The sequence below is a fragment of the Urocitellus parryii genome, chromosome 4 (assembly GCF_045843805.1).
Source record: "Urocitellus parryii isolate mUroPar1 chromosome 4, mUroPar1.hap1, whole genome shotgun sequence".
NCBI lineage: Eukaryota > Metazoa > Chordata > Mammalia > Rodentia > Sciuridae > Urocitellus > Urocitellus parryii.
The window spans coordinates 44,021,811-44,048,527 of NC_135534.1; the positions used below are offsets into that span (position 1 = coordinate 44,021,811).

At 46.1% G+C, this 26,717-nt stretch overlaps 1 protein-coding gene across 1 annotated transcript in view; it reads right to left on the minus strand.

Moving 5' to 3' along the window:
- Nav2 (neuron navigator 2) overlaps positions 1-26,717 on the minus strand; it is a 271,097-nt gene that overhangs the window by 138,998 nt on the left and 105,382 nt on the right. The window contains exons 9-11 of the mRNA XM_026405279.2: positions 22,099-22,211; positions 16,027-16,135; positions 13,675-14,064 (exon numbers count right to left, since the gene is read on the minus strand). Coding sequence (XP_026261064.2) covers positions 13,675-14,064; positions 16,027-16,135; positions 22,099-22,211 — 612 coding nt within the window. The remainder of the gene's footprint in view (positions 1-13,674; positions 14,065-16,026; positions 16,136-22,098; positions 22,212-26,717) is intronic.

A 26,717-nucleotide genomic window follows, 5' to 3' on the forward strand; every position in this document is an offset into this window, starting at 1 on the left:
TCTAGCACAAAGTGGCACAAGATAATTTCCAGGACTTCCAAGGTTGAGAGGTGCACACTCTTCCCTTGTGGTCTTGCCTTGCACATATTCAAAGCATGAGCCCAGTAACAGTGACAAGACATACTGAACAGAGCCTGGGAGCACAGGCTTTGAATTCAGTCGTCTGGCTGAATGGTTTGTTCTAGCAATTATCTCTCTGTGAGCTGGTCAAATAACTTAACCTCTCTGAGCTTCTGTCTCCTCAACACTAAAAAACAGAATGAAAAATGGCCTCTATCTCAAAGAACTGATGATGTGTGGGATACCGTGCATAAAGAACTCTACACAGTGCCCAGTATACAATGAAAAGATTCCCAAGCCGTTTGGCTATATTGAATCACAGCACCAGTACCACCACTACAGGCTATGTCCAGGGTGGGGAGAGGGTGGGGGGAGATACAGTGTGCAGGTGCCGTGAGTCCACTTCTCTGGGGTCTTCCCTGTCCTCCCTGCAGCCAACATCACATTTCTGTCCTGCATTTTTGAAAAGTGGAGTTGACTTCACTTTTTAAACTTCACTGCTCAAGTATGTGAGATTTCTAATCTCAAAACAGATGACAGGCGATTAGACACAGAGCTCTGGGAACTGGGATACAGACTCCAACGGTGCATCCAAGAGAACTACAGATCCCTGTTACCCACTTATCCCAAGTGGGTTACCAAGAAGGGAGCATGGGCTTGATTTATAGTTGAAGGCTCTGGAGACAAACTGGGGCCCTTTCTTAGACTGGGAATCTTGTTTCACTTTTGGATCTCAAAAATTGCTGACCCACCAGAGGTGTCCATGCCACTGTGTCTACCTCACTGTGCAGTTATTTTAGGATTAAGAGGAAAGGTCATCCCAGTGGCTCAGGAGGCTGAAGCAGGAGGATGATGATTTCAAAGTCAGCTTCAGCAAAAACTTGGCACTAAACAACTCAGTGAGACCCTGTCTCTAAATAAAATACAAAATAGGGCTGGGGATATGGGTCAGGGGTTGAGTGCCCCTGATTTCAATCCCTAGTACCACCACCTGTCCCAAAAGAGAGGAAAGGTCAAAACCTCCATTTCTCAAGGAGTTTTCTTATCAGGGGCCTGGGGACCTGGGAGGGGATGCAGGGCCTTGGAAGGCTTGCATAAACTCTTCAATTGCAGTTAGATCCCAGCAGGACACATTAACTCTGAGTCCTCAAAGATGTTTATCCCTGCTGATATGTTGTTCTCTTGTCTCTAGATCCCAGGTAAGCTGCCTCCTCCCTTAGATGATTCCCTCCCACTAAGCATTCGGCAAAGCCTGCTTAAAGACAAGGATGGCTAATTTTATGTGTCTGCTAGGCTAGGCCACGATGCTCAGACATTTTGGTCAAGCACTAGTCTAGATGTTTCTATGAAGTTACTTTTAAAATGAGCTTAACCTACTAGATATTGAACACAGGGATGCTCTACCACTGAACTACATCCTTACCATTCTTATTTTTTATTTTGAGACACTGTCTCACTAAGTTGCTGAGTCTGGCCTTGAACTTGCAACACTTCTGCCTCAGTCTTCTGAGTTGCTGGGATTGTGGGTGTGCATCACCATGCTGGCTCAAATCACTATACTTTGAATCAAAAAAGATGACTATCCATGATATGTAGAGGCTTCATCTAATCTGTTGAAGTCTTTAAAAGAAAAAGACTGACATTCTCTCAGGAAGAGGGAGTTCTGTCTCCAGACTGCCTTTGGACTTGAATTTCAATTCTAGCTCTGCCCTGGGTCTCCAGCCTGTTGGCTTGCCCTTAAGATTTTGCCAGCCTCCACCATGGCAATTCCTTGAAACCAATCAACCAGTCTTTCTCTTTGCACTTACTCCTTTGGGTCTGTTTCTTTACAGAACCTGGACTAATGCTCTGATCCAGCCAGGAACTATTTGGTCATTGAACTCAACAATAAGAAACAGTGGGGCTGGGGATGTGGCTCAAGCGGTAGAGAGCTCGCCTGGCATGCGTGCGGCCCAGGTTCCATCCTCAGCACCATATACAAACAAAGATGTTGAGTCCGCCGAGAACTGAACAAAAATAAATGTTAAAAAATTCTCTCTCTCTCTCTCTCTTTAAAAAAAGAAAAAAGAAAAAAAAAAAAAAGAAAGAAACAGTGTGGCATGCATCTTGGTAAATGTCCTTGGGCAGGATAAAAGACCAAATAGGTAAGTAGATTCAATAATTCCAAGGCTTCAGGGAGCCATTCTATATGTACCAAATACTTTGTAAATACACTCTCCTTTGCTCCTCATCACACACCTGCCAGTAACACACGGGAAACAGAGGCTCAGGAAAGGAATGTGGTGAGCCGTCCCGACTCCTGTCTAAAGAGTCGACTGTAATGCCAGGCCTCCAGAACAGCCCGGAGGGAGGTTCCTGAGTTCTCAACAGCACTTCAGTTTCTTATCTTGATCTGGGCCCAGGCACATGTGGTCTTCCTTTGAGTCTTTCAACATGGGCTTACTGTCTCAGGGCCAAAATACTCCCAGCCTCATCTAATGTTTCCTTATAGATTCACCTCCCCTCAAACTTGGTATTCTCCAGCCTTGCCATCGCAAATCCGCTCACTCAACCTGGCCGCTGGCCCTGGGAAATCAACTGGGAAAGGGATTTGCAACCTGAGGGACCCACATGCTTCAGAGAAAAATAAATCTGGAGCGAGTTTTCTACATGAGAGTTCCACAAAAGGGTGACAGGAAAAGCAGGGGAACCTGGGGGGAGCCGGTGACACTGGGCCCTCTCTTCAAGGTGCATTTATTTTGCAAAGCATTGGAGGAGGGAAAGGAGGTGCCTGCAGACTATTGCTCTCCAGTAAAGACGATGGCCCGGAGAATGCAGGAGGACACTGTGTTCGTCTGCTGTGACAAATACCTGAGAAAAACAACTTAAAGGAGACTTTATGTGGGCTCATGGTTTCAGAGGTTTTAGTCTCTGGTTGGCTGGATCCACTGCTTTGGCCTAAGGTGAAGCCACACACCCACAGCAGCAGAGCGGGGAAGAGGAAAGTTGCTCAGCTCACGGCAACAGGGAAGCAGCGGGCGAGGAAGGGACTGAGGCTGACACAGGCCACTAGGGCCAGCCCTCAAGGACCCACCCTCTCCAATAAGATTCTACCTCCTGAGACTTCTACTGCCTCCCAGTAACACATTCAACTTTGAATCCCCTCAATGGATTAATTCACAGGTGAGGTCAGATCCTTCATGATCCAATCACCTCCCCAAATGTCCCCCAAAGCCCCACCTCTGGATAATGCTGCACTGGGGACCAAGTCTTCAACACATGCGCCTCTGGGGGACATTCCAGATCCAAATTATAATAGGCGGCATCACACTGAAATGTCGGCATGCAAAGGGAAAAAAATGACACACGGGGAGGCCACCTTTTCCTCTCCTCATGGGCTTAAAACAATCAAGTACCAATTACATCTTGGGCCTTTCTTTTCTTTTTACAGTAAAATAAAAATAATATCATATAAAGCCCATATCATATAAAGTCCCCCACTTTAGACAGGGCACAGCCACTGAGACACTTGTTAAATACCTGTTGACTTGAATCAGATAAAATGCAGTCTCCATGGTGTAGAAGAGTGGACCCGAGGTGGAATTTCCTTGGGTGAAACACCCAGGGCCCATCAGAGTAAATGCCGAAATTACTGACGCAGGCCTGTGGACATTGTGTACTGAGGAAGAGCCCTGAGAAAGTCAGGGAGTCTGTTCCAACCAGACAGTGTCTAGACGGCAGGCAGGAAAAAGAAGAGCCTTGCTAGGCATGACTACCTCCGGTGGGGCTCTCTAACCCAGTATAGGGCGTGGGTGGAATGTGTAATGTTCTTTTTAAAAAAAAAAAAAATTATTCCTTAGAGTTAGGTGGATACAATATCTTCATTTTACAATTATGTGGTGCTGAGGATCGAACCCAGTGCCTCGTGCATGCCAGGTGAGCGCTCTACCACTGAGCCAAAACACCAGCCCTGCGTGTAGTGTTCTTATTTCCCATATGTCTCTCAGTTCTGGTCCTCTCTCAACCCTCACTCCAAGGAGAGGTCTCACCAGCTTCTTACCAACAGGGGCCTGGGGATGAGCCATGGTGGGAGAGAATTAAATACATCAAGCACTTCTCTTCTGCACTGGACACTCCATCATTATTACTAGGATGAACTGGAAGGGTCCAGAGAGCCCCAGGCTCTAGACTGCACTCTCTCTGTCACCCCATTTAGTGGTCCCTGCAATTTCACGCATTAGTATTCTTAACTGCAAGTAAGTACGGCTGGCTTCCCGGAAGGATAAAGTGAGGACCTGCAGGACCTGCGTGATCTCCAGTCCTATCCAGGAGTCCCACTTTGCCTCTGCATGTTCACATGTATCACCACTTGACCTGGGGCCCTGGGCTTCTCCAGGATGAGAACTGGAAGCTGTGAGACGGCGCTTTTCCTAAAGCCCTGGAGTTATGTTCCATGGGCTGCCACTTACCATGCTTGAATAGCTACTCAGCCCTGGTGGACCGGCGGCCCGGAGGCCTGAGGCAATCTGGAGGGCACTGTCTAGGTATGGACGAGCAAGAGGGAAAGCTGGAAAAGCACAGGGTGCTGAGGACAAATGAGTGCCATTTCCAGCCAGGTGCTCTACAGGTTGGAACTGGGAACAAATCTCTTCAGGGTTCTCCATGCTGTCTAACTGGCCCCATGGCAGGATGGGTTTTACATAAAATGTTTCTTCTACCTCACAGCATGGCTATGCCTGGGGCCTCTGTAACGGCTTCTAATCTGACCCTAGCCCCTGCCACCTTGAATCTTCAACCCTTCCCCAGCATCATTCTCAAAATAATACCCCCCCCGCCCCAACCACGTGCTCAAATGCCACTATGCTTGATTTTAGTCAGAGGATCCTTGCTTATCCTTCAAGGCTCAGCTCACAAGTCCCAGAGATGAGGCAATTGCTGTTGGTGGTGAACAAGGTGGATGTTATTACATGAGCATCTACCATGTGCTTAGTTCATGCGCAGGGCACAGTCCCCGGCATGATCTCACAGAAGCCTCAAAACAACCTTGTGAGATAGTGTGGTAAAGGAAACAGCTCAGAATGGCCGAACCTGCCCTACATCCAGGTCTGACTCCACAGCCCACTCTTCCCCTACCCACTTCCTCAGTTCATTATCTTACACTGATCCACGCTGGCTGTCACGTGCCCTTCCTTCTACAGCACTGGGACCTTGGCAACTCTGACGTGCTCATTTCTCTTGGCCTGGGGATCCTTAGCACCGTCCCTAGCATTTGACAAATTCAAAGTCCATTGGAAATAGGATTTGACTGCCTTGCACCTGGAGCCTCCACAGAAGATGAGCCAAAGGAAGGACTTCCAGCTCGCCATTTAGGACAGTCTGTGCTTTGGACAGTTGTGGGGCCAGGAGGATGGCACTAAGGGCAGGAGGTCAGCCAGGGAGTGGCCCCCTCAGGAAAGGCCTGAGGATGACTTCCTTCTCCCAAAGCACCCACTTTCCTTCCTGTCTCCTATTCCTTCCCCATCAGATGCAACAGAGAGGCGGGCAGGGACTTGACCCTCCAGCTAAGCTAGGAAATTCCCAAGAAGTAGGAGCCTAAGCCTAGTTTCCTGAGAAAATAAGACACCCCCCCCCCAATCTCTATTTTTCTTTCTTCCCTATAAATCACTAGGCCAACATTTTCTACTAGATGTGAGTGGCAGTCTGGGCGGCCTGTGTCAAAGTCACACCATCCTTCATTTCTCCACTGGGTCTTCTCCAGTAAATGTGGTTTTAATCCGGGTCTCTGCCTGCCAAGCCTACCCAACTGTGGACACAGGAGGCTTGGTTACACTGGGGAATTTCTCCTCTCCCAGTATGTGGGTAGCTTGATTCTTCTTTCTTCTCTGGTAAGACTGCCTAACCAGCTGCTGGTAAGGGGTAACGGATTCTCCATACTCAGTAAGTCAAATGGATCTACCTTGGATGGGAGAGGCGTGCACAGTCCATGCTGCTCCAGCCACCAGGGATGACTTGACACTGGCAGCCAGAGCCATCCCTCAGACGGACCACCCACACCGATGACATCCCAGCCATGTAGGGAAAGCTACCACTTGTTCCACAACCCTGGGGGAAATCAATCCCTCTCCCTTCCTGATTCCGAGCTTGCTGACTCTATTCAGAGAGCTGCCCAGGAGAACAGGGTCATTGTACATTGCTCAGATATTTAACACCCAGGAAAGGATTAGACAGCCAAAGTATGGTTTCTGAGAATTCATGCAGCATGAGGCCTGTCTCTGGGGAAATACTGAGGGGAGAGGAGAGGAATGGAAGCCCTGCCAGAGGGGACTGGCCCAACCCCATCGCCAACCTAGGGGACTACCTGGGCCTGCACCTTCATCTTGGAGCCTCACTGGACCTTTGGTGTCTCTAAGTATAAGGGGATAGTTGCGCACTAGGAGCAAGTGACTTGCTATGACATGATAAGAAATATAATTTGGTTCCTGCCCTGGTTCCTGCATGGGGCCACTAAACCCTAGGAATTTCCAGAGAGATGGGGTGGGAGTAATGGTATCTTTGTTATTTATAACTTGAGTTTTTGCTGCCCCATTGACCCTTGGAGGATGGGAGCTGGTGGCCAGAGAAATCCAAGCAGAGAGGGACTAGGGACTGACTTAATCAGGAATGGCTGGTGACTGGCTCTATCACACCTGCAAAACGGGACCCCACAAAACCCCTAGACTATGCAGTGCAGACAGCTTCTGGGTTGGTCAACATATAGAGGTGCCAGGAGCAGGGTGTCCACAGAAACTCCCCTGCACCCTCATACCTTGCCCTATGTACATTTCATCTGGCTGCTCCTTTGTAGCCTTTTTGATATGCCTAATAATAAACCAGCAATAATAAGTGTTCCTGAGTTCTATGAGCCGTCACAATGAATTACTGAGCCTGGGGAGGGAGTTATGGGGACCCTCAACTTGTAGACACATTGGACAGAAGTGTGGGTAACGTGGGGATCCGCTCATGGCACCAGAGGTAGGGTGTGGCAGTCTTGTGGGGCAGTGCCCTTAGCCTTCGGGGTCGATGGCAACTCTAGGTAGATAGTGTCAGAGCTGAATTGAACCATGGGCCACCCTTCTGGCATAGAAGAATTGGTTGGTGTGTAGCTGGAAAAACAACTCCACAGGTTTAGTGTTCGAGGTGATGTGATTAGACAAACTGTCCATCTCTTCCTCAAGGGTCCAGATTGGTCTCATGGAGCTGAGTCTCCACTGCCCATGGTGGCCAAGCTTTCTAATCCCACCAAGACCGGCCCAGTGGCCGGCTGGCAGCCTGAGCTTCCTGAGCCTTCCGGGAGCCCATAAGCCCAGATCAGTGCAGTGGGATCTGCTCAGAGAAATGGGAACCTATCCTTTTCAAATCAGAGATGGCTGCCACACCCAGCTGAAGCTGCCAGGAATCAGAGCCTTTGAGGACAGACTCTCCTCAAACCATTTATCTTGGCCCCAGGGCACATTCCCGGCTTGCTCTCCTATCAGTTTGCCAGGAACAACAGCATGCCAGAGCAGCTCCTGGTCTGGCCTGGAAGGACAGAGGGAAATCGTCTCCCCTGCTGTCCTATGCACCTTGGTGAGGAATACCTCACACATCTGTCCTGTGATGTTCAAGGAAGAAAGGGAAAGAGGACTGGGCCCCTCTGTCTTCCACCAACCTAGCTGGCAAATGGCCTGAACTGCCCTCGTTTTCCATATCGTTGACGTCAGGCTCACCAGGATGGAGAAGGTGCTAAGGTCTGGGCTAATCAGAGGGTAAGACAGGGCCAAGAAGAAGGAAGACCACAGAGCTGGGGCCTCAAGCTCACTCAAAGAGGCCTCAATCTCAGGCACATATCTATCTATCTAGAGAGAGAGCTATATCTTACTTAAGGTCAGTTGTAGCTCATCCAACAAATACCACTGACTGGGCACCCTACAGCCAACAGAGGTATATAAGCGTTGGAGAGGTATGACCTGAACCTTCAGAGCATGTGACAGGCATGGGTTTTGTTGCCTTCTCTCTCTCACATGTACTACACACACACGTACATGTGCATATACACTTAGTGATTCTAATGTGGTGCCACAGTGCTGTCACAGATACTTCACATGATCAGAGGATCCCAGAGAGGAGTTCCCACCTCTGCTCAGATGAAATTAGAGAAGGCTTCAAAGAGGAGATGACCTGGTAGCAATGAAGGGAACAGCACAGGGAATTACACATGAAAATGGTGTTTCAAAGCATGGAAGTCCCTGAGTGGGCTGCAAGAGTGTGTCTCCCTCAAATTCCTATATCGCTACAGCCCTGACCCCAGTGTGATGTCACTAGGAGGTAGGGCCTTTGGGAAGCAATTAAGTTTCGATGAGGTCACAAGGGTAGAGACCCCTAAGATGGGATTAGTGTCTTTGTAAGAAGAGGAAAACACACCAGTGTCCTTTCTCTACCAAGTGAAGCCACAGTTAAGAGGGTCACCATCCATAAGTCAGGAGAAGTACCTTCCCCAGGTCCTCTCAGGCCTTCCAGTCTCCAGAACTGTGAGAAATAACCTTCTGCAGCCTGGAGGGCAGTCGGGTGGTGCTTTGTCCTAGTAAGCTTCCTGAGCCACACCCTGCCATATTTACAGAGCCACAGGTGATTCAGCAGAGATAGCTCCTCCACTTCTGGGGAGCCAAGTCTCCCAGCTTGAGTCTGTGATCACATCTGCTGATGGAGTAACCCCTGCCACCAAGTCACCGCTGAAGACTAGAGTGCTCATAACCCTCTTCCCCTTCCACAATGTCAGGCCACATTTGAAATGCAGCTTCCTCAGCCCTCGATGCCACCAGCAGGGAGTCTCAACCCAATATCATGATGGCTATGGTTACAGAGCAGCAGACAGCACAGCACTGCACCCTATGCTGGCTGTGAGATGGGCGCATGGGTCACGCAGCTTTCCTCCACGTGTTCTACAAACAGAACCATGAACTTCCACAGCTGGTGGTGACAAGTTATATAAGTCCAAGGTCCTGCTGGGCTAGACACCAAGAAGAGGCCATACCTAGCAGGTTCTGCTCTCTGGGCTTAGAAAATTAACAGGCACTGTCTACCTTCTGGGAGCTCCGAGTTTAATGGAGAACAGACAGACAGACAGAGACACACACATGTTTCTTGAGCATCTTGGACTCTTTGTCAGGGGCTAACTAAGCTCTCTACCTCCAATTTTCAAAGGTTAAGAAGTTTTTCCAGTTCACCTGGCAGAGCCAGGATTAAATCTCAAGTCCTTTAAAACTAGGGCCACCAGCCAGTCCTCCTGGAACACTTCACATGCAAAGTGAAAAGCTTACACACAGTCTAGGAAAGAACCAAAGCCATCAGAAGCACACAAGACACAGCTAACTCTGACTGAGGGAGTCTGGGGGACATTGCAGGGGAGGTGTTTTTTTGGGCTCAGTCACAGAGCTTTGCAAATGCCGGAGACAGCCTCTGCCGAGGGCAGTGCCCTACAGCAGTGAGAAGGACAGAGCCCTGGGGTGTTCCCAAGTGTCTGATACTTGAGGTAGATACGATCTCCTGGTGTGGCCAGGAGCAACCAAGGGAAGGCAGAGGCCACTAAGAGCCTCCCATGTTCAGTTATGGAGTCCAGGTTTGTTCCCAAAGGCTCTGGGAAGCCCCTTAAAGGTTCTTATTGGCAGAAAATTTCAGATGTGAAGTTCAAATGGTCATTTTTATCCCCCATGAAGTGATGCATATTTATACTTTGGAAGACTATGCAACTCAGTGCTCTCTTGGCAAATAAAACCTTTCGCAACACATGGACGTGAAGTCTGTCCCTTTAATTTTATTATGTAGCATGTGGCACTCTGAATTTTTAGAATGTGAGTAGAGAATTGACTTGAGATTAGAACTTAATAAGAGACATCTTCATCTGTCATTTTAATTCCTTTTCCAACACAGCCAATACCCAACCTACCAATCTAATGAAAGGAGTGGTGAGATCAGATGATAGCTTGTAAAGTATTTAGACATGCCTGGCATTAACTTAAGTGCAATACAGGGTTTTGATAAACATATACATACAAAGACAAAGAGGCTTTGCTATCAAGTTCTTAGCTAAACTCCATGGTGATAAAGTAACTTCTGTCCTACCTTAGCCAGCACTGAAGGATGCACCTCGGTGAAGAACATAAGCTAGAGATGTCAAGAGGTAGCTGCTACACTGAGCCAAGCAAGGTACAGTGTCATTTTTAAAAACAACTAGAGTTTTTCTGAATGCACTTGTGGCCAACTTTTGCAAGAACGTTCCTCAAAGAAGACTTGGCACTGATTGATCCACTATTACTCATATATCAAGGCTAAGTTTCCACTAAGCCAAATACCTAAGATGTAAATTTTCATCATTTCATTGTTGTCAAGTGTCTGGATACTTGAGTATGATAGAGCTAGATCCTGGCTGAAATTTTGTGTCTTCATTAGATATTTGTCATTTATATGACACTACCTCAGGAAGAAGTCTAAGTATAGAAGGTTAGAATCATGTTTACACCTGGTATGGTGGCACACACCTGGAATCCCAGTTACTCAGGAAGCTGAGGCAGGCCTGGGCAACTTAGGGAGATCCTGTCTCAAAATTTATTAAGGACTGGGGATATAGTTCAGCAATAGATAAGTTCAATCCCCAATACCAGAAATATAATAAAAATTTAAATTAAAAAAAAACCCTCACATTTAGTGCTTTAAGGCTTAAGGAAATTAAATGACATGCCTAATGTCACAGGGCTCAGTTTGTTTTTCCCCGATTCCATCAATAACCTCAGCAATGATTGACATCAGATTCTGAAGAACAGAACAAGTGACCAGCTTTTTGATGCTTACAACCTTGTCATGTCTATGTACAGAAAAAGACATCAATAGGAAAGACACAAAGTGACTTGCCTTGAGCCCAGCACGTAAAGGCAAAAGCTGACTTTCCCCAGTACACTCACAGATGCACACATGCTTAACAAGTGTCCTAGAATGATACTAGCAGAAGGAGCATTAAGTGTCATCTGGGCTATCCTTATTTTGAAGGTAAATTCTTGCAGTAAAAGGAGCAAGGGAAGAAAAACCAGACCAAAGTTCTCCGATTTCAGTAAATGGGTAGTTTGCTTACATTTCTGCACTTTTATCTAGGCCTGCTCTAAACACTATCTCACATGCTAAAAATGTAAGCTTTGCAAAGCAGGAACTGAAATGTAAACACTTGGGCTTTTGTAGCAAGGGGAAGGCTCTGGTGTGGGTGGCCAGGGAAACCGAGAGTTTCTCCCTGTGACACCACTAAGAGTTTGGAGTGTCCCAATGTCTCCACCTTGTGGACAGAGCCAAAACTACATCAAAATTAATTCACTGACCAGTTAGGGTTAAAAGACTGGTCCAGCAATAAAATGTGGTCTTTATTACAGTATTCAAAGGAGTCAAAGTAATTAGGATTTTAGAGTAGTAGAGTGAATTGAGAATTGATAATGATAAAGTTTGGGGTTATGCTAGATACCAAAAGTCTTCCAAACAATTATAAAAGATTAAATTGTGTGCAATTCACTTTTATGAACAGGTGTACATTACTATTCTTCACATTTATGGAAAATTAGGAATGCAAAATATGCTCTAAGTTGACCAGATCACTTAATTTATCAGTGCATCAGCTTTCCCACCAGTTCCAGATAGCAGAAATTTGTTATATCATTAAGAGTCTGGTGGCTTTCATTTTCAAAGATTTTTACTACTACAAAGGAAAGCACCTCTGTTACAGCTTGGAATGTCTAGAATGTATCCCTAAGGCTCTGGTGTTGAAGCCTTGGTCCCCAGCTGGTGGTGCTATTGGCAGGTGGTAGAGACTTCTGGGGGCAGGGCCTACATGGAGGAAGTAAGTCACTAGAGGTGTGTTCTTGAAGGGAATATCTAGTCCCTGGCCTCTTTCTCCCTGGCTGCCATAAGGTGAGCAGCTTTCTCCACCACATGCTCCCCACCATGCTGTTCTGCTTCACCACAGGAGTGGAAACAATGGAGCCAAGTCATCTTGGACTACATCTCTGAAACCATAAGCCAAAATAAATCTTTTCTCCTTTAAGTTGACTTATCTCAGGTATTTTGTCACAGCAATGGAAAGTTGATTAGCACAACTGCTATGCCAATGCTTCTAATTAAATAAAAGAACAATTTTAGTCATACAGACAGACCTATGCAAAATTTAAAAATTTTCGAAATAAACTCTAGCAGTTGTGCTATTTCAATGCAGCAGTACAGTGCTAGGCAAGAGCGTTCCATGTGGTTAAGAATGATGAGCCACTGGCCATAGGCTCTGCCTCTTGACAGCTGCATAACCATGGCAAGTTATTGGACTTGCCTTCTTGAACTTCAGTTTCCTCATCTATAAAATGGGGATTATGAGATCATTCACTTCAAAGGACTGCTGTGAGGACAGAGCAAGATAATACATGTAGCGCACCCGCACCCTTCTCCGCACATCACAGGGGAGTTGGCTATTATTAAAATTGTGAAAATACTGACTCATCCAGGGGGTTCGTGACTATCATTTTCATGGAAATGAGTGGCATAATTATTCTATTCCTGATTTTCCTTATATGTAATTTTCATCACTAGAACCATTTAGAGGTGGAAAAGACCTTGGAGAACTTTTGGACAAGTCCCGTTGATAAATTAAGAAGTCTCAGTCAAGTGAGATTAAAAAAACGCACCTTATTTGTGCAGTGATCTCAAAGTGAAGCTACAAATAGGAAGCCAGGCCTCAAGCTACACAAAGCCGTGACACGGTCATCTAAAAGGTCCTTAGTAACCTCTCATCACTATCCTTAACTTTACACATGAACCAATCAAGAAACAGGGCGGTTAGGGTTTGTTCCTTCGTTCACTGGCCCATGGGCTCATTCATTCAGCTTTATTTATAAGCTCCTATTGTGTCATTGCAGAAGTGACTCCGTGGTGAAGAAGCAAGGCAATACTCCAGTTTCATGGTGCAAGAGGTTGCAAGTACCAGAGAGGGCAGGGAAACAATAAGGTTTGCACCCAACACAGGGTGACAGAGGTAACTGGCGCAGGGGCAGGACACAAACTACTTCAAACTAGGCGGTCAAAAAGGACCCATTCACAGAGGTGTCAACGGAGCAGCAAGTGGAACTAGCCATGCAGAGATCTGGAAGCAGAATCCAGGACCAGAAATGAGCACAAAGGCTCTTTTTTGGAAGATGGAAGAATGGAAGGAGCAGCAGCAAGGAAAGAGCAAGGTGGGGGAAGACTGATTAGGTTGGAGAGGCAGGTCCCTCAGGACTGGGTAGGCCGTGCTAAAAGGTGGGGACGCAGCTCAGTGCAAGGTTTGTTTAAGGGACCGAGGTGGCAGGTTTGTTTTCCAGTGTCACTCTGGCAGCTGGTGGGGACTTGAGAGTTACTAGCCAAACCTGTCTACCCAGGTGTTCTGACTCAGCCCAGCAGTGTCCGTGCCACGCCACGCAGCCGCCAACACGGACGGCAGACACCGAGGCAGCCAGAGTGATCTGCTCCAAACTGAAGTAAAGGCCGTACAAAAGGGAAAGCAGGGGCCAAGGCTTCTCCCGCTTGGCTAAACGACAGACAGGAGCCCAGGCACTCACTCACCCGCTGGTGATATCGTCAGCTCGGATGTTCTTGCTGAGGACGTCCCCATCACTCATGTAGCCAGGGGCATCCATGCTGATGCCCTCCAGGTCCACCTCATCTCCTGCTTTGTCTGACACATCCACGTGGCAGATGCTGCTGCCCCTGGAGGCCAGCTGCCTCCTCAGGGGGGCGGAGTACACATAGCGGCCTGACTCGGTGCTGATGAACCGGCTGGCGTTGGCTCGAGGTGGGTACCCGTTGCCCATGGAGGGGGCGTCTCCTGCCTGAAGCCGAGGACTGGACTGGCCAAGTCTCCAGGACAGAGGGGTGGGCCTCCCCGTCAAGCTGAGAATGCTACGGCCACTTATCTCGGTGGTGACGTTGGTATCGAACGTGGTTTCCAATGTGCTAAAAACGTGAAAACAACCAGGGTTAGACCCTAACATGCCTAGGATCCTCTGTGGTTTGTACGTGCTTTAATTTTTTTTAGAATCATAAAGAATTCCTCCTATATAAAGTATATAAGAGGCACCAGGTACCACCGAGTGTATTTCCTCCGCTCAAGATGGTGAAAAAGGGAAGTTGCACATCTAGACAATGATCTAAAAGGGCCAGGAGACCTTTTCCCTGAGGCAAAGTATAACATCCTGTCCCAGTGACTTTAATTAAACTACTGGAATATTCTTTCCAATTCAGGAAAGGAAATGGAGAATGCTGAACCAACAAAGACGCGGCCTAAAGGTTCCTGACTGCCTTTTCGTTTGAGAATTGCTGTTCTCTTCCTTTAGGGAAGGATGCACCAGTCTATCTGAAGCTCCTAATGCCATATCTCACGTCCTTAGTCCCTCCCAGCTGAAGAGAGGATATAGCTCTCATCCTCTGACCCGCCAAGGTCCATTTCCCCCAGACCTTTGCTTCTCCTACTCTTTGTCCAAAAAGACCCAAGAGACTGCCCAATGCCAGGGCTAATAAATCATGTCACATGGGTGGGAATCTTCTAGGGAACCAAGCTCATCCTTAGGCATCAGAAAGACCCTTTAAGCTCCATCATCATCGGAGCCCTGCGTGCTCTGTGCATGATCAATCAGATCATCTGTATCTCCTTAGAATAGCAGTCAGCTTTCCTAAGTGGGCATGGAGTGAGATTCTGTCTTGCAGAGAAAAAAAAACATTGAAGTTTTTTCTCCTGTCATAATTATATCCTAGTTCAAGCCCATAGATCCATCAAAACTAATGCTGCATCAACATGAAGTCAGTGTCAGTGATTATGGTGGGAAAAGGGAAAGATTTTATATCTAATCATAGAGTCACAGGACCTAGCATCTGGCTGCATGTTCTTTAAATACCCAAGGGCTTAAGAGGCGCCACCCCAAAGCCCCCAAGTTCATTTGGAAGAACCTGTTTGGCTCCTGGAGCTGTTTTTGTACCTCCCTACCCCAGTCCTGGAAGTGGCCTGACTTTCTGCATATTGAACCCCTTGGTGCTATTGAAGACACAGCCCATGGCATTAAATCCCATCTGCAAAATTGCTGGCTGGGGGAAGCCTGATGTCTCCTCCCCACACTCAATTATCAAAGGAAAAAAAAAAAAAGAAATAAAGTAAAAGAAAAACTGCAACTAGAGAAGCAATAGAGACTTCAGAGTTCAGCAGGGGAAACTGAACTTCTCTTTGATTTCTTTTTTTTCTTTTTTTTTTTTTTTGCAGTACTGGGAATTGAACCCAGGGCCTCGCACGTACTAGGCAAGCACTTTACCACTGAGCCGCACCCCCAGCCCTTCTCTTTGATTTTCAAAGCCAAACACAAACTGTAAAACCTCCTTGTGCCAAAATCACAAAGGACATCCCAGGTGGCGCCCTCTTCAACTCCTTGCTGCGCAGAGGAAACAACCTGATAAGTGTTTCCAACGTAATCCGTCCAACTAAATCATAGTTAACATGATCATAGGTCGTTATCAGCATTTCCTTACATGCCTGATGATGCACGTGCATGACTAACAATATCGCGGGCTATTGGATATCAGAAGACTGGGGAGGGATTCAAGTTATTCAACTTATCACACAGGTCAGGCTCAGTTCACCTGCTCGTTTTAACTGCAGGATATAGTTGTGGGAAATGTGAGTAAAGAGAAGTTGAAATAGAGCTGCTCCACAGTGTCCTCCACGGAAAGGATTTAATAACCTTCCACTTTGGAGGAGGAATCTCTCTTTTTGCTCCCTCTCCTTCTCTTCGGTGTGTTGTCTGGCCTTCTCTCTGCTAGCATATTTGGGGAGCCAGGTTATTTCTTCCACTACTAACTAAATCTCTTTTCAGATGGCAGTGAAAATCAACCTCCCAGCTAGTTCCACAAACCAGCTCACACTGCAGATACCTGTGTGTAACCTGAGTTCCCCGTAAACTGGACATGGTTTCCTCCAAATTCTGCCGCAGGTCAGCGATGTTCTTCACTGTCCGCAGCCGCCGAGCCTCAGGATCTTCCCCTGGAAAGATGAAAGTTAAGATAAGTTTAAATTTTAGCCAGCCCTGGTGGTGCACACCTGTCATCCCAGCAACTCGGGAGGCGGAGGCAGGAGGATCACAAGTTCAAGGACAGCCTCAGCAACTTAGTGAGGCCCTTATCAACTTAGCAAAATAAAGAATAAAAAGGGCTGAGGATTTATAGCTCAGTGGTAAAGCACTTCTGGGTTATCCCTAGTACTACCCCCGCAAAAGCAGTGTAACTTTTTGATAGACTGTAAAGTTCATAAAAGCAGTAAGCAAATATATTTGTGACTGTAGCCAGGTTTCAGCTATTGGTGCAAAATAAGGATTTGAAAGTGGATGATTGACTGAACAGATGCCCAGAGGAGGCTGTTAAATTCATGGAGATTCCTCCTCCAGGTTCCTCTGGAAGTCGATCAAGTTCAACTTGAGGAAAATGCAAAGCGCCTTAGTTGGAGATGTAAACGTACTTTCGCATAGTCTCTAATGAAGACAGGTCAGGTCTGAGCACTCCCCCAGTCATTTTCTGCCCTTCAAAAGTGTGTGGGGCACTGTTCTCTCACCTATTGGTGATATACACATCTGTCTTCCAGCTCTGCTTTACAAAAAGAGCTCACAGTGGCTCAAGGACCTGCACTTGTTAACCGCAAGTGATTCTACAGACAGGTTTGCTTTCTCCCTTGTCAGATGGACTGTGGCACCTCAGATTCTACCTCCCCTGCTTACTGGCTGCATGATCAACTGTGAGAAAGGCAGTGGTCTTCTCCTTCTTTCTGATTCCATCTTCCTAAAATGAGCATAGTAATAGTACTGACCGCATAGGGCAGCTGGGGAAGCAAACCAGGCTAAGATCCTGAGGTCCCTTTGCATGGTGCAATACATCCAGCTAGTGATGTAGAGCAGGGAGCCACCAAGAAACAGCTGGGCTTCTCTTTGGCAGAACCACAGACTTCCATTCTCTGGGCAACGTTTCCATGAGACACTTGGCCAAGCAGAGTTCAGGCTCCCGCTAACGTGCCGTAAGAAACACGCCGCCCACAAGCTAGGAAGAGACGTGCCTCTCAGCACAGCCCTGTTTCAGGTTCTCTGGCTATACCGTTGCATTCAGCCTCACAAGGGGATGAGAAGAAGGAGAATAACTATAATCCTGATTAAAGGGATTGAACATTTTCCTCCTCAGAGTAAATTCAGGGAGGGCTGAAAAGCCTGGAGAACCAAAATCAAGGGTCCTGCAAAGCCTATGACTATTTTCAAGGGTTGAGCAACATTTTAAAAGAACTCTCCCTACAGAACACAGTATGTTGGCAGCAGCAAGTGGGATTTTCATTAGATGCCAAGTAGAAGTTCCAGTCACTATCACTAATAGGGCAACAGGGCATCTAAGATACACTGCAGAATCAGGCTTCTCTTCTGATAATAACAACTTCCTCAGGTTGTTCTCGGCATGATGGTGCTGGGGGTCTGGAGGACAGAGAAAAGGACAGACATTGGGCTTTTATGGAGGAAATTCACTACAGTCAACTCTCTAATCTTAAAAGTGCAACTGTTTTCAATTATTTGCCCCCTTTTAACCCAGAGGAATTGAAAAAGCATTTTTTTTCTTATCTGAACAGTGCTCGGATTTCCCACACAAGTCTTTAAACCACACATATATATACACGTATGTTTTTAAAAGAAGGCAGTGGTAAAGGTCAATTTTACCGCCTTGTGGCCTTGAACAAATATCATTGCATGTATCTCCTGGGCCTCCAATTAAATCTCTCTTATTGCCAGTTTGGCCACATCAGATCTGTGTAAAACTACCCAAAAGATACTGATCCTTTGGACAGGTCTAGGCCCTATAGTGAACATTTATTAGGAAGTCCAGGCACAACAGTTTTCAAATCAAGTCCAGTAATTAATACCCAAGAAGTATACTTACTTACCCACAACTTGATTAATGACATAGTTGCTTGTCTTAATTCTCCTTTAGAAATTCAAAGATTTGGGCTCAGTACTTGCCTATCTATCATGTGTGAGGCTCTGGGTTCTACAGGAGGGAAAAAAGGCAGGAAGGAAAGAAGGAATTCAAAGATCTCTGAGCTGAGATGGTGTTGCACCTTTACTTTTGGTAATCCCCATGCAAATATATAGATGCCTAAGAAATATTTATTGCCTAAAAAATGCTTGGTCAGCATAGGAAGAGAAAGCATGGGCTTTGCATTCCCATGAAGACGTGAATCATGGCCCTGTTTTCGTTACTCACTTGAACTTGAACAAGGCACTTAGTCTTTCAATTTCACCTGCAAAATGGAGTTAAAAACCCATTTCTCTAGAAGGGATTTGTACAAGAATCTGATGACACAGAACACATGATATACCCCCTGTAAAAGGAGAGCTCAGCAAATGTGCATGTCCTACTTCCCTCTTGGGGGTCCTGCAGGAGATGCTTGCTCCCCTCAGAGGCCCACTCTAGGGCAGATGGCCAGGGTCAGGTAGAAACACAGTGATCCACGAGGTGTATCTTGGAGACCACATCCTGTGTGGCCCACTATGCCTCCTCAGATACTTAGCTAAAAAGGTAAGACTTTCCCACCAACTCACAACTTACAACAAAAGTTAAAACACAACCAAGCTCTGGTGGACATTGTGGGACCCTTTCAGCTCCTAGAGAGGGCTTAAAAACTAAGTTGGCTATGCCATGTCTACACACAGCTCAGAGAAAGCTCACCCTCAAGCCACAGGCTGTGACAGAGAGAGCCCCATGTTCTGACCCTTCATGACCGAGATGTCACAGTGTTAGAAAAAGAAGATGAATGAACCTGGGATGTTGACCTGGAAGAGCATAAGGGGCACGCTGCAGCATAGAAAATGATGGCAACTGTCTATGGGCTGCAGGAGGTTGAATGATATCCAGGGAAGAGAAATAGAAGGATAAAGAACTCCATTTCTTTTTTAGGTTAAAAAAAAAAAGAGAGAGAGAGAGAGAGAGGAAGAACCTTTGTGTCACAAAAAAATATTTGAGTCAAAGCTGAAAGAGAACCTGTCAGAAAGCTATAGGAAGAACTCATGACCTGGATGTTAAAGGTGTATGTGGCGCCTTCTAACTCCACAACCCAAGATGCACTTTTCAATTGTGATGCAATGTCCATGGAGACACACCATGGGAAGACCCACCCATGCACCAAGAAGGGGAAGGGCTAAGCAACTGGTCAAAGGCGCTCATAAAAACATCACTCAGTCATTTTGAGGTAGAACAGAAGACATAAGGATGGGCAGAGAAGAGACATGTGGGACAAATGAGAGTGGTGATTCAAAGTCCAGAACCAAAGTCCACTTTCATATGGGCTCAAAGTCCAGATTAAAAGGTCATTTTCACAAACTCTGGTCATAAACAGCACTGTTAAGTCAATCATTAGGCCTTATCTACAGTTCCATAAATAATTTGCTTTCTGTCTCGGACCTAGAAGAAAAGCAGGTCTGAGAATGCCTTTGCTCAACAAGTCAGTATTCTTTATCTCGAGGATCTGATGACTTCATCTATAGGGCCATCAAGCCCTCTGTGTTACAACAGTGAGGTACTGTCTACATTCAACAAGCAGAACGATAAATTTCCCTGGTGGAGAAATGATTAGCAAGTTTTCATCAAAAAACAAAGAAGAAAATAAATGCCCCTGGTAGGCAATGGTTAACTCGTCCAGTTACCAACACAATGGAGGGCTCAAAACACCCTCTTAGACCACGTCTCTGCACTATAGAGGCTACAGGTATAAATATGCCCAGCTGAAATGTAGCTAGTGCATTCCTCTCCCACACCCACACTCCATCCTGTCTCCCAGAGTGTGTACTTCTTCCTTTTTCTCAATAAACCCAATCTGTGTCTCACTTTGACCCATCCCTAAACTCCTGTCCGTGATGATAGCAAGGACCCTCATGGCCTGAGTTGAAGTTCACCTTCCTTTTGGGGAACTTCCTCAGGACCCCCCCCCCCATCCTGGTACCAATTTCAAGTGATGGCCTGTGGACAAATTAAGTTCAACCTTGTGCCACTCAGTGTCTCCATTTAAAAAAAAAAATCCATACTATAGTCACATGTGATTTCTACTGCTTAAATGTAAAGATGAGTCACCCTGCCTAAAGGAATTCTCACTAGCAGCCAACTCCATTTAGCACCAGAGAGTACACGACCAGGTAAACCTGGCTGTGCAAATTGCTGCCTCAACCACTGGCAACACGTCAAGCTTCTGAGTTCTGACTTGGCTGCACAGTCTTGTGGTACAGGAGACACGGGAAGGAGGAGGAAAACTGGTGAAAGAGGAGCCAAGGCTGCAATATGTTGCTCTGAAACCTAAGCAACATCTGGAATGTTCTCTGGATACTGGCTTTGCTTTTCAAATACCGATTTTTCTGAGACTCAATATCTGACAGGAACCCACACTACTCCATGGGATACATAACTGATCCCCGCCTGGCTCTTTTGATGGGTGCACACAGAACAGGATCTGGAATGTGTATGGAGACCTGAGCAGTCATCTGAACCTCATGTGCCTCTCCCTGGTCATTTTCCTATACTATCCATGTGCTCATGTGTAAGGGAGCTATAAGCTTTGCACAGGACATAATACCAATCCTGAATGTGGGGCCTTACCCATTAGCTAGCTCGCTTATAGATGCATTGAGGACTGTCTGCACCATCACTACACCCAGCCAGTGGACTCAGAAGGGAATGGTTAATGGTTAGGTCGCCCAGAGCCTCTGGATAGTTAAACTCAGAGCTAATGATCAGATGGGTAAACTTCAATCCCATGGGCTGCAGACCAATTCCACAGCTGCAGTGAGACTATTAAAATGGTATAGTCAAGGATAATAAATGAATTTTAAACATGGATTCAGTTTTCAACCCAACTCTGAAAGTGGCAAGATAGGAGATAAACGATACAACCACTGCCCTTACGGGAAGCCACTGGTACAGAGCACAAAGCTTGGGGACAGGAAAGGGGGACTGAAAAAGAGGAAGATGGAGAAGGTGGGAGATGGAGAAGGCGGTAGCTTGGAACATACCACAGTAAGAATTCTAAATCATGAGCTAGAGATGTAGTTCAGTGGTACAGCATGTGCTTATTAGCACACACGAGGCCCTGGGTTCAATCCCCCAGCATCAAAAAGAAAGAAAGAAAAAATCAAAACCAGATATGACCTCTCTCCTTTATATTAAGAATGTGATGTGCCGGGCACAGTGGTTCAGGCCTATAAACTCAGTGACCGAGGTAGGAGGATTGCAAGTTCTAGGACAGCCATGGCAACTTAGAGGGTCTGTCTCAAAATAAAACATGAAAAAATCTGGGAATGTAGTTCAGTGGTAGAGCATCCCTGTGTTCAAACCCCAGTAACCCCCCCACCCCCCAAAAAAGAGATACTTTAACATTAAGCTGTGGAATTAACTTCATAACAAGTGGATTTTATGTTTTTATATCATATAATATCCCTGAAATAATAAAAATTGTTCATAATTAAATAAAACTTGGGATATTTTATGTTTTTGGTAAAAGCAGCATGCTAAAATCTTCTTTCTAATTAATGGAAAATGCTAATATATGGTAATTTGTACCTCCACAAGAAATGAAAAAAATTCAAAATTTCTGAATTCCAAATCTTGTTGAAAAGCAACTTTATCTGAAGTGCAAACATGGAGATACATAGTTAAATATCAGAGTAGCCCCGAGCCCTTAAGTAACATTGAATGTATCCTAAAAATAGAACTTGCCAACAAGTGTGAGTCTTATTTACAATTCTGGGGAGGAGTGAGAGGTTGTGAAAGAGAGGAGAAAAGGAAAAAAGAAAAGAAGGAAAATAATCGGGAGAGCAAGAAAGTTTGTTCAGCTCCTCAGTCAATGCCACCAGGTGAGCCAGGTGGTTCCTACAGGCTGCTGCTTTGGAAGCTCCATCACCAACAGATGCAGAATTTCTGGGGCTCCACACTTACCAGTCAGTTCCTCCAGAGCAGGCTGTCCACTCTTGGTGTAGTGACTAGGCTCTGTGTTCACACCCGCTGGGCTGGACTCGGCCGTGACATTCCCCTCGGTGTCCGTCTGGGACCTTCACATACAAACCAGAACAGACACACTTGTCAGGAGAGGTAAATACTACATCTGGCTGACCACAGCACTCACCATCACCTCTTTCAGCAAGATGTTTTAGAACCGAGCAGATCAGCAGACTGGCACTAAATAATTCATTAGCCACACATGGAGCAATGTCCTAAGAACAGAGAGAGCCACCGAACTGGAAAAGATGAAATATCCACTGCCCAAATGGAGAGATTCTGTCATCCCTTACTATGAAATGATCTTCTGACCCCTCCTCAGGGAGCTAGGTCTAGCCAAATACACGCTGGAGGGTGCTGGGTGGTTTGGATAATTTAACCTATGCCAAAAAGCAACTCCCAGGTAACCAGCAATACCAGCAAGTCAAGCATAAAGATGACTCCACTGACACCCCCTCTCCCCGCCCCCCCGGCAATCCTCCTGACATGGTTCTCTCTGAAAAGGTGACTGTAAAACCAGTCGGGAGTGGATGCCAAGCAGCTGTGTTTGCCCTCCAGGTCTCTGATTCAGAGCTCAGATCTTCTGACATGAAAGGTCTCATTGATCATAATTTCAACACTTGACTGAAATCTGTACTTCCCCAAACCTTCTCCAGGCCCTTATTTGTCAAGCAAATTGAGGCAACAGCTTCATGCAACCCTTCCTTGCCACAACTACCTGGGCTCATTCAGGCATGACGTGCAATGTTATAATCGGGCTCAGATGCCATGATTAATGTGAGAGTATTAATTCATTACCATCCTGGACTGATTCAGCCAGATTTCACTGTCTATGAGGAAAGAGGGGTTCTTTTTTGTTGGTTTGTTTTGTTTTTGATGCTGGGAATTGAACCCAGGACCTTGTACACTAACACTGAACTATCCGCGCCCCCACCCCCCACACACACATCACACTCCCAAGAAAGTGCTTGATAAGAATGTAGATGGACCATGGGAGATGGACTGATAAACCACCCACCTATTCTTCCCCCCTTTATCTTCCCACTGAGATCATCCTGATTTCTGTAACCGTCAGCTTTACAGCACTTTCTTAATCTCAGTAGTCTTCTCTATTCCTCATTCAGAGGACAAGCCCTCCTTATCTCTGCATACATCCTTTAAGCACCTTGAAACAGTCCAGAGGTTGCAAATGACAGCCAGGTGTAGGGACCAGCCCACACACATATTCTTATTAGCATGCATAGGAATTTAAAGTTTCCAAAATTAATTTACTATTTAAAAATTTATATATTTCACACAAGAAATTGTCTGGATATTTGCCTTCTCCCTGTAAAATCAAGGAAGTCTGGAGAGACTGAGCCCTTGTTCTTGCAGGGTGCCACCTGCTGGTGACAAGCAGTAGCTGTGCCTGCTAGAGATGTGGTACTTGGGCTCCCTCTGCCATAGCCCCACCCTCCGGGACCCACCCTTTTTGGACCCAAGCAGGCATCTGGATAGTGACCTCCATTTTGCACTCTTCCTAAGGCTGCTCTATTCCCACATGACCCTCCACTGGTCTGTATAGTACTGATGTGATGCTGTCACCCTCTGATAAAGGCCTCCAAAGGTTCCCGTCATCTGTGGTGGATGATGCCCCATGTCATGGGACTCCTCTATTTCTAGCCCCATCTCCTACTGCTCCCACCCCTTTTGCCCAACTCTGCTCCACACATGGCGCCTTCTTTCCATTCCCGATCACACCCTGTTATTACTGTGACCTTGGCCTCTAGGCCCTTCTTGCTCTTCCTTAAGTCCCCTCCTACCTTGCCTTCAAGGTGCAGTTACAGGACATGAGCCTGGAAGCCTTACCACTCTACCAGCTGATGTGTTTACCCCTGTGTTTCTACGGCTCCCTCCTTAGTCTCTTATCGCCTATTGGTTTTAATGTGATTGAATAAATCTTTTCTCAACTAGATGGAGAGTCTTTGCATGCAGTTAATTCAGTTCCTAATGCTGAGCACTGAGTAGGTGCTCAAGAAGGGCATGTTGATTGATAAATGAGAAATTTTCAAATTTATAAAGAGGCTAAATATTGGAAGGAAGGTTAGTCTTGCAATCTGAACATGCAGCTTCAAGTCTAGGGTCTATAACTTGGGAGTCATGCAAATTTGGAAAGTCACTTCACCTTTTCTGAACCCCAGAGCCCTCGTCTGCATGAGGGGCATAATAACCACCTTCCTGACTACTACAAAAATCAAACATGACACGACACAAAAGCACATAGTAAAGTGACAGATGTGTTCATTGTTATTTCTGAAGTCATAACCATAATTCATCTTGAGTGGTTTTTAAAAACAATCTATCCTCCCTTCCTCTTTGGTTACATCTTTAACTGGCAAGGTGGTGGGGTGAGCCCTGTAAGTTATACAAGGAGCCACACATAAACTTGAGAATTTTAGAGCAGGAAGGGAATGTAAAGTACTTTTAAAATCCTCTAACCTAGTTCACGCTCCTTCCTTTGCAGATGAAAACAATGAAGCTCGGGTGACTTAGAGAATCAGGAAAATATGGTGACTAAGAGCCTGGTTCCTCTAGTTAGACTCTGGTTTAAACATGAGTTCTTCTGGTTTTGAGCTCTGTGATGTGTAACAAGTTACTTAACTCATCTAAGCTTCAGTTTGCATGCACATCTGTAGTAAGGAGATTTGAGATGTAAGCTAGTTCATGGAGTGGGGGAAAAATTCAGTGAGCTAAGGCATGGAAGGTCCTTAGCATGATCTTTGCACACTCTCAGTGCACATGCAATAGCTGTACCTGCAACCAGGGCCCAGCACCACAGAGGGTGTCAGGAGTTGAGAAAGGACAGGGCCCCCAGTGTCCCAACTCCTCTCTAGGTACTCTTCTTCCCAGACTCACCTAAAGAACAATCTCAGAGGGGGAGAGGACCTCACCCAGTAAGCATTCACATTAAAAGAGGAGTGGCAGAGGCACATCCCAGAAGTTTTTCCTTCCTTTATCACAGACATTTGTTCTTCATCACTACGAGCTTTTCTTTTTCTCACAACAAACTTGAAATAATAATAGTGATGTTAATCTTGCAAGTGATTAGTCAAAGTAAAAAGTGGAATTGACAGTGATCAAAGACTTCCATATATTCTAGTTATGAGAATGCCAACCAAGAATCTGTGAAGAGTACTTTGTGCATTGCTTCAAGTCTATTAGTGCTATTGGAATTATAAAACTTTCATGGGGAGCTATTCTTTGCATGCATACAACTGGCTGAGCCATTATCTAAGCCTTGGCCCTCTTCTCAGCAGTGTTAGCAGAGCTGATGACTTGATTTAACAAAATAATAACCTTATCCCAATTAAAAAGATCCATGTGACCCTCACTGAAGGGGAGGGCATGCAGAAGAAAACAAAGGAGGGGCCAGGTGAAACCTGACATCCCTCACTGGCTGGGCGCCAGCTGGCTTTACTATTGGCAGGAAATGTAATAGAGCTTACTAGAACACAATTTGGGAGGGGAGAGGGAATATCTAATTCTTTGGGGAATTATACAGATGTGGGATACTGAAAGTATGGTCATGAGCCTATGTACCTGAACAGATATGTACACACATATATGCACTTACATTTGATGTGTGAATGTACATTTGGGCCCATACTCAAGTGCGACAGTTTTATGTGTCTACTCCTAAGGGTGTATGAGTGTGTGGGTAGAGCTGTCTATGTGTATGCATTTGGGGTGAGAGCTGTAAAATAAGAGGGTAAAATATGACATTCCACCCCTAGTCCCTTTTGCTATGTACAGGTGTTAATTCTTGTCCAGCTGGGTGATGTGGCCAAAGTCACTACATGTCTCCAGCACAGCATTGAGTTGAATGCAGTGAGCAAAAGCTCTGGGGCTCCCTCAAGAGCAATGCTGAAAGGCTGCACTACCCAGAGTGCTCATGGATGTGCAGCACACCAGGAGCCCAGGGCACTCAGCAGCCAGAACCCCAGAGCGAGCAGCACCTGGCCCAAGGCCCCCAGAGGTCCTGTGGATGTACCATCAGAGACAGGGCTGGGAGGCTTATCCCCTCAGTCAACACAGGTCCTATTCTAGAACTGGTCCCTCCCTTACTACTCTCCTCTATTCAGTCTCCCTCTCAAAAAGCCCTGGCACACACAGGGACTGTAAGGATTGGGAAGTTCAAGACCAACACTGCTATGAGAAGTCATGTCGATTGCTCAGCAAGGTGGTTTTCATGGTTTCTTTTAAAGTTTGTGTAGGATGTATTATGGCTTATGCTGGGTGACACCAAACTGCCCAGCCTACACATTCAGGACTTCATGCTGTGGCTGCTCCTGAAATGCCTTGGTCCCCAAAGCCTGTTGAACCCCTGCTCACGCTGGGAACAGCTCACATTTTACTTCTCCTCTTTAGTCTCTCTCTGACCTTCCCCAATCACACCATGGGAATTGTCCCCTCCAGTGCACCGTACATGCCTCTATATGGTTGAATCACATGGCACCTTAGTGCTTGTTTGTTCCTGGAGGGCAGTCACAACCCCGCCCTCATAGACAAAGAATCCACCA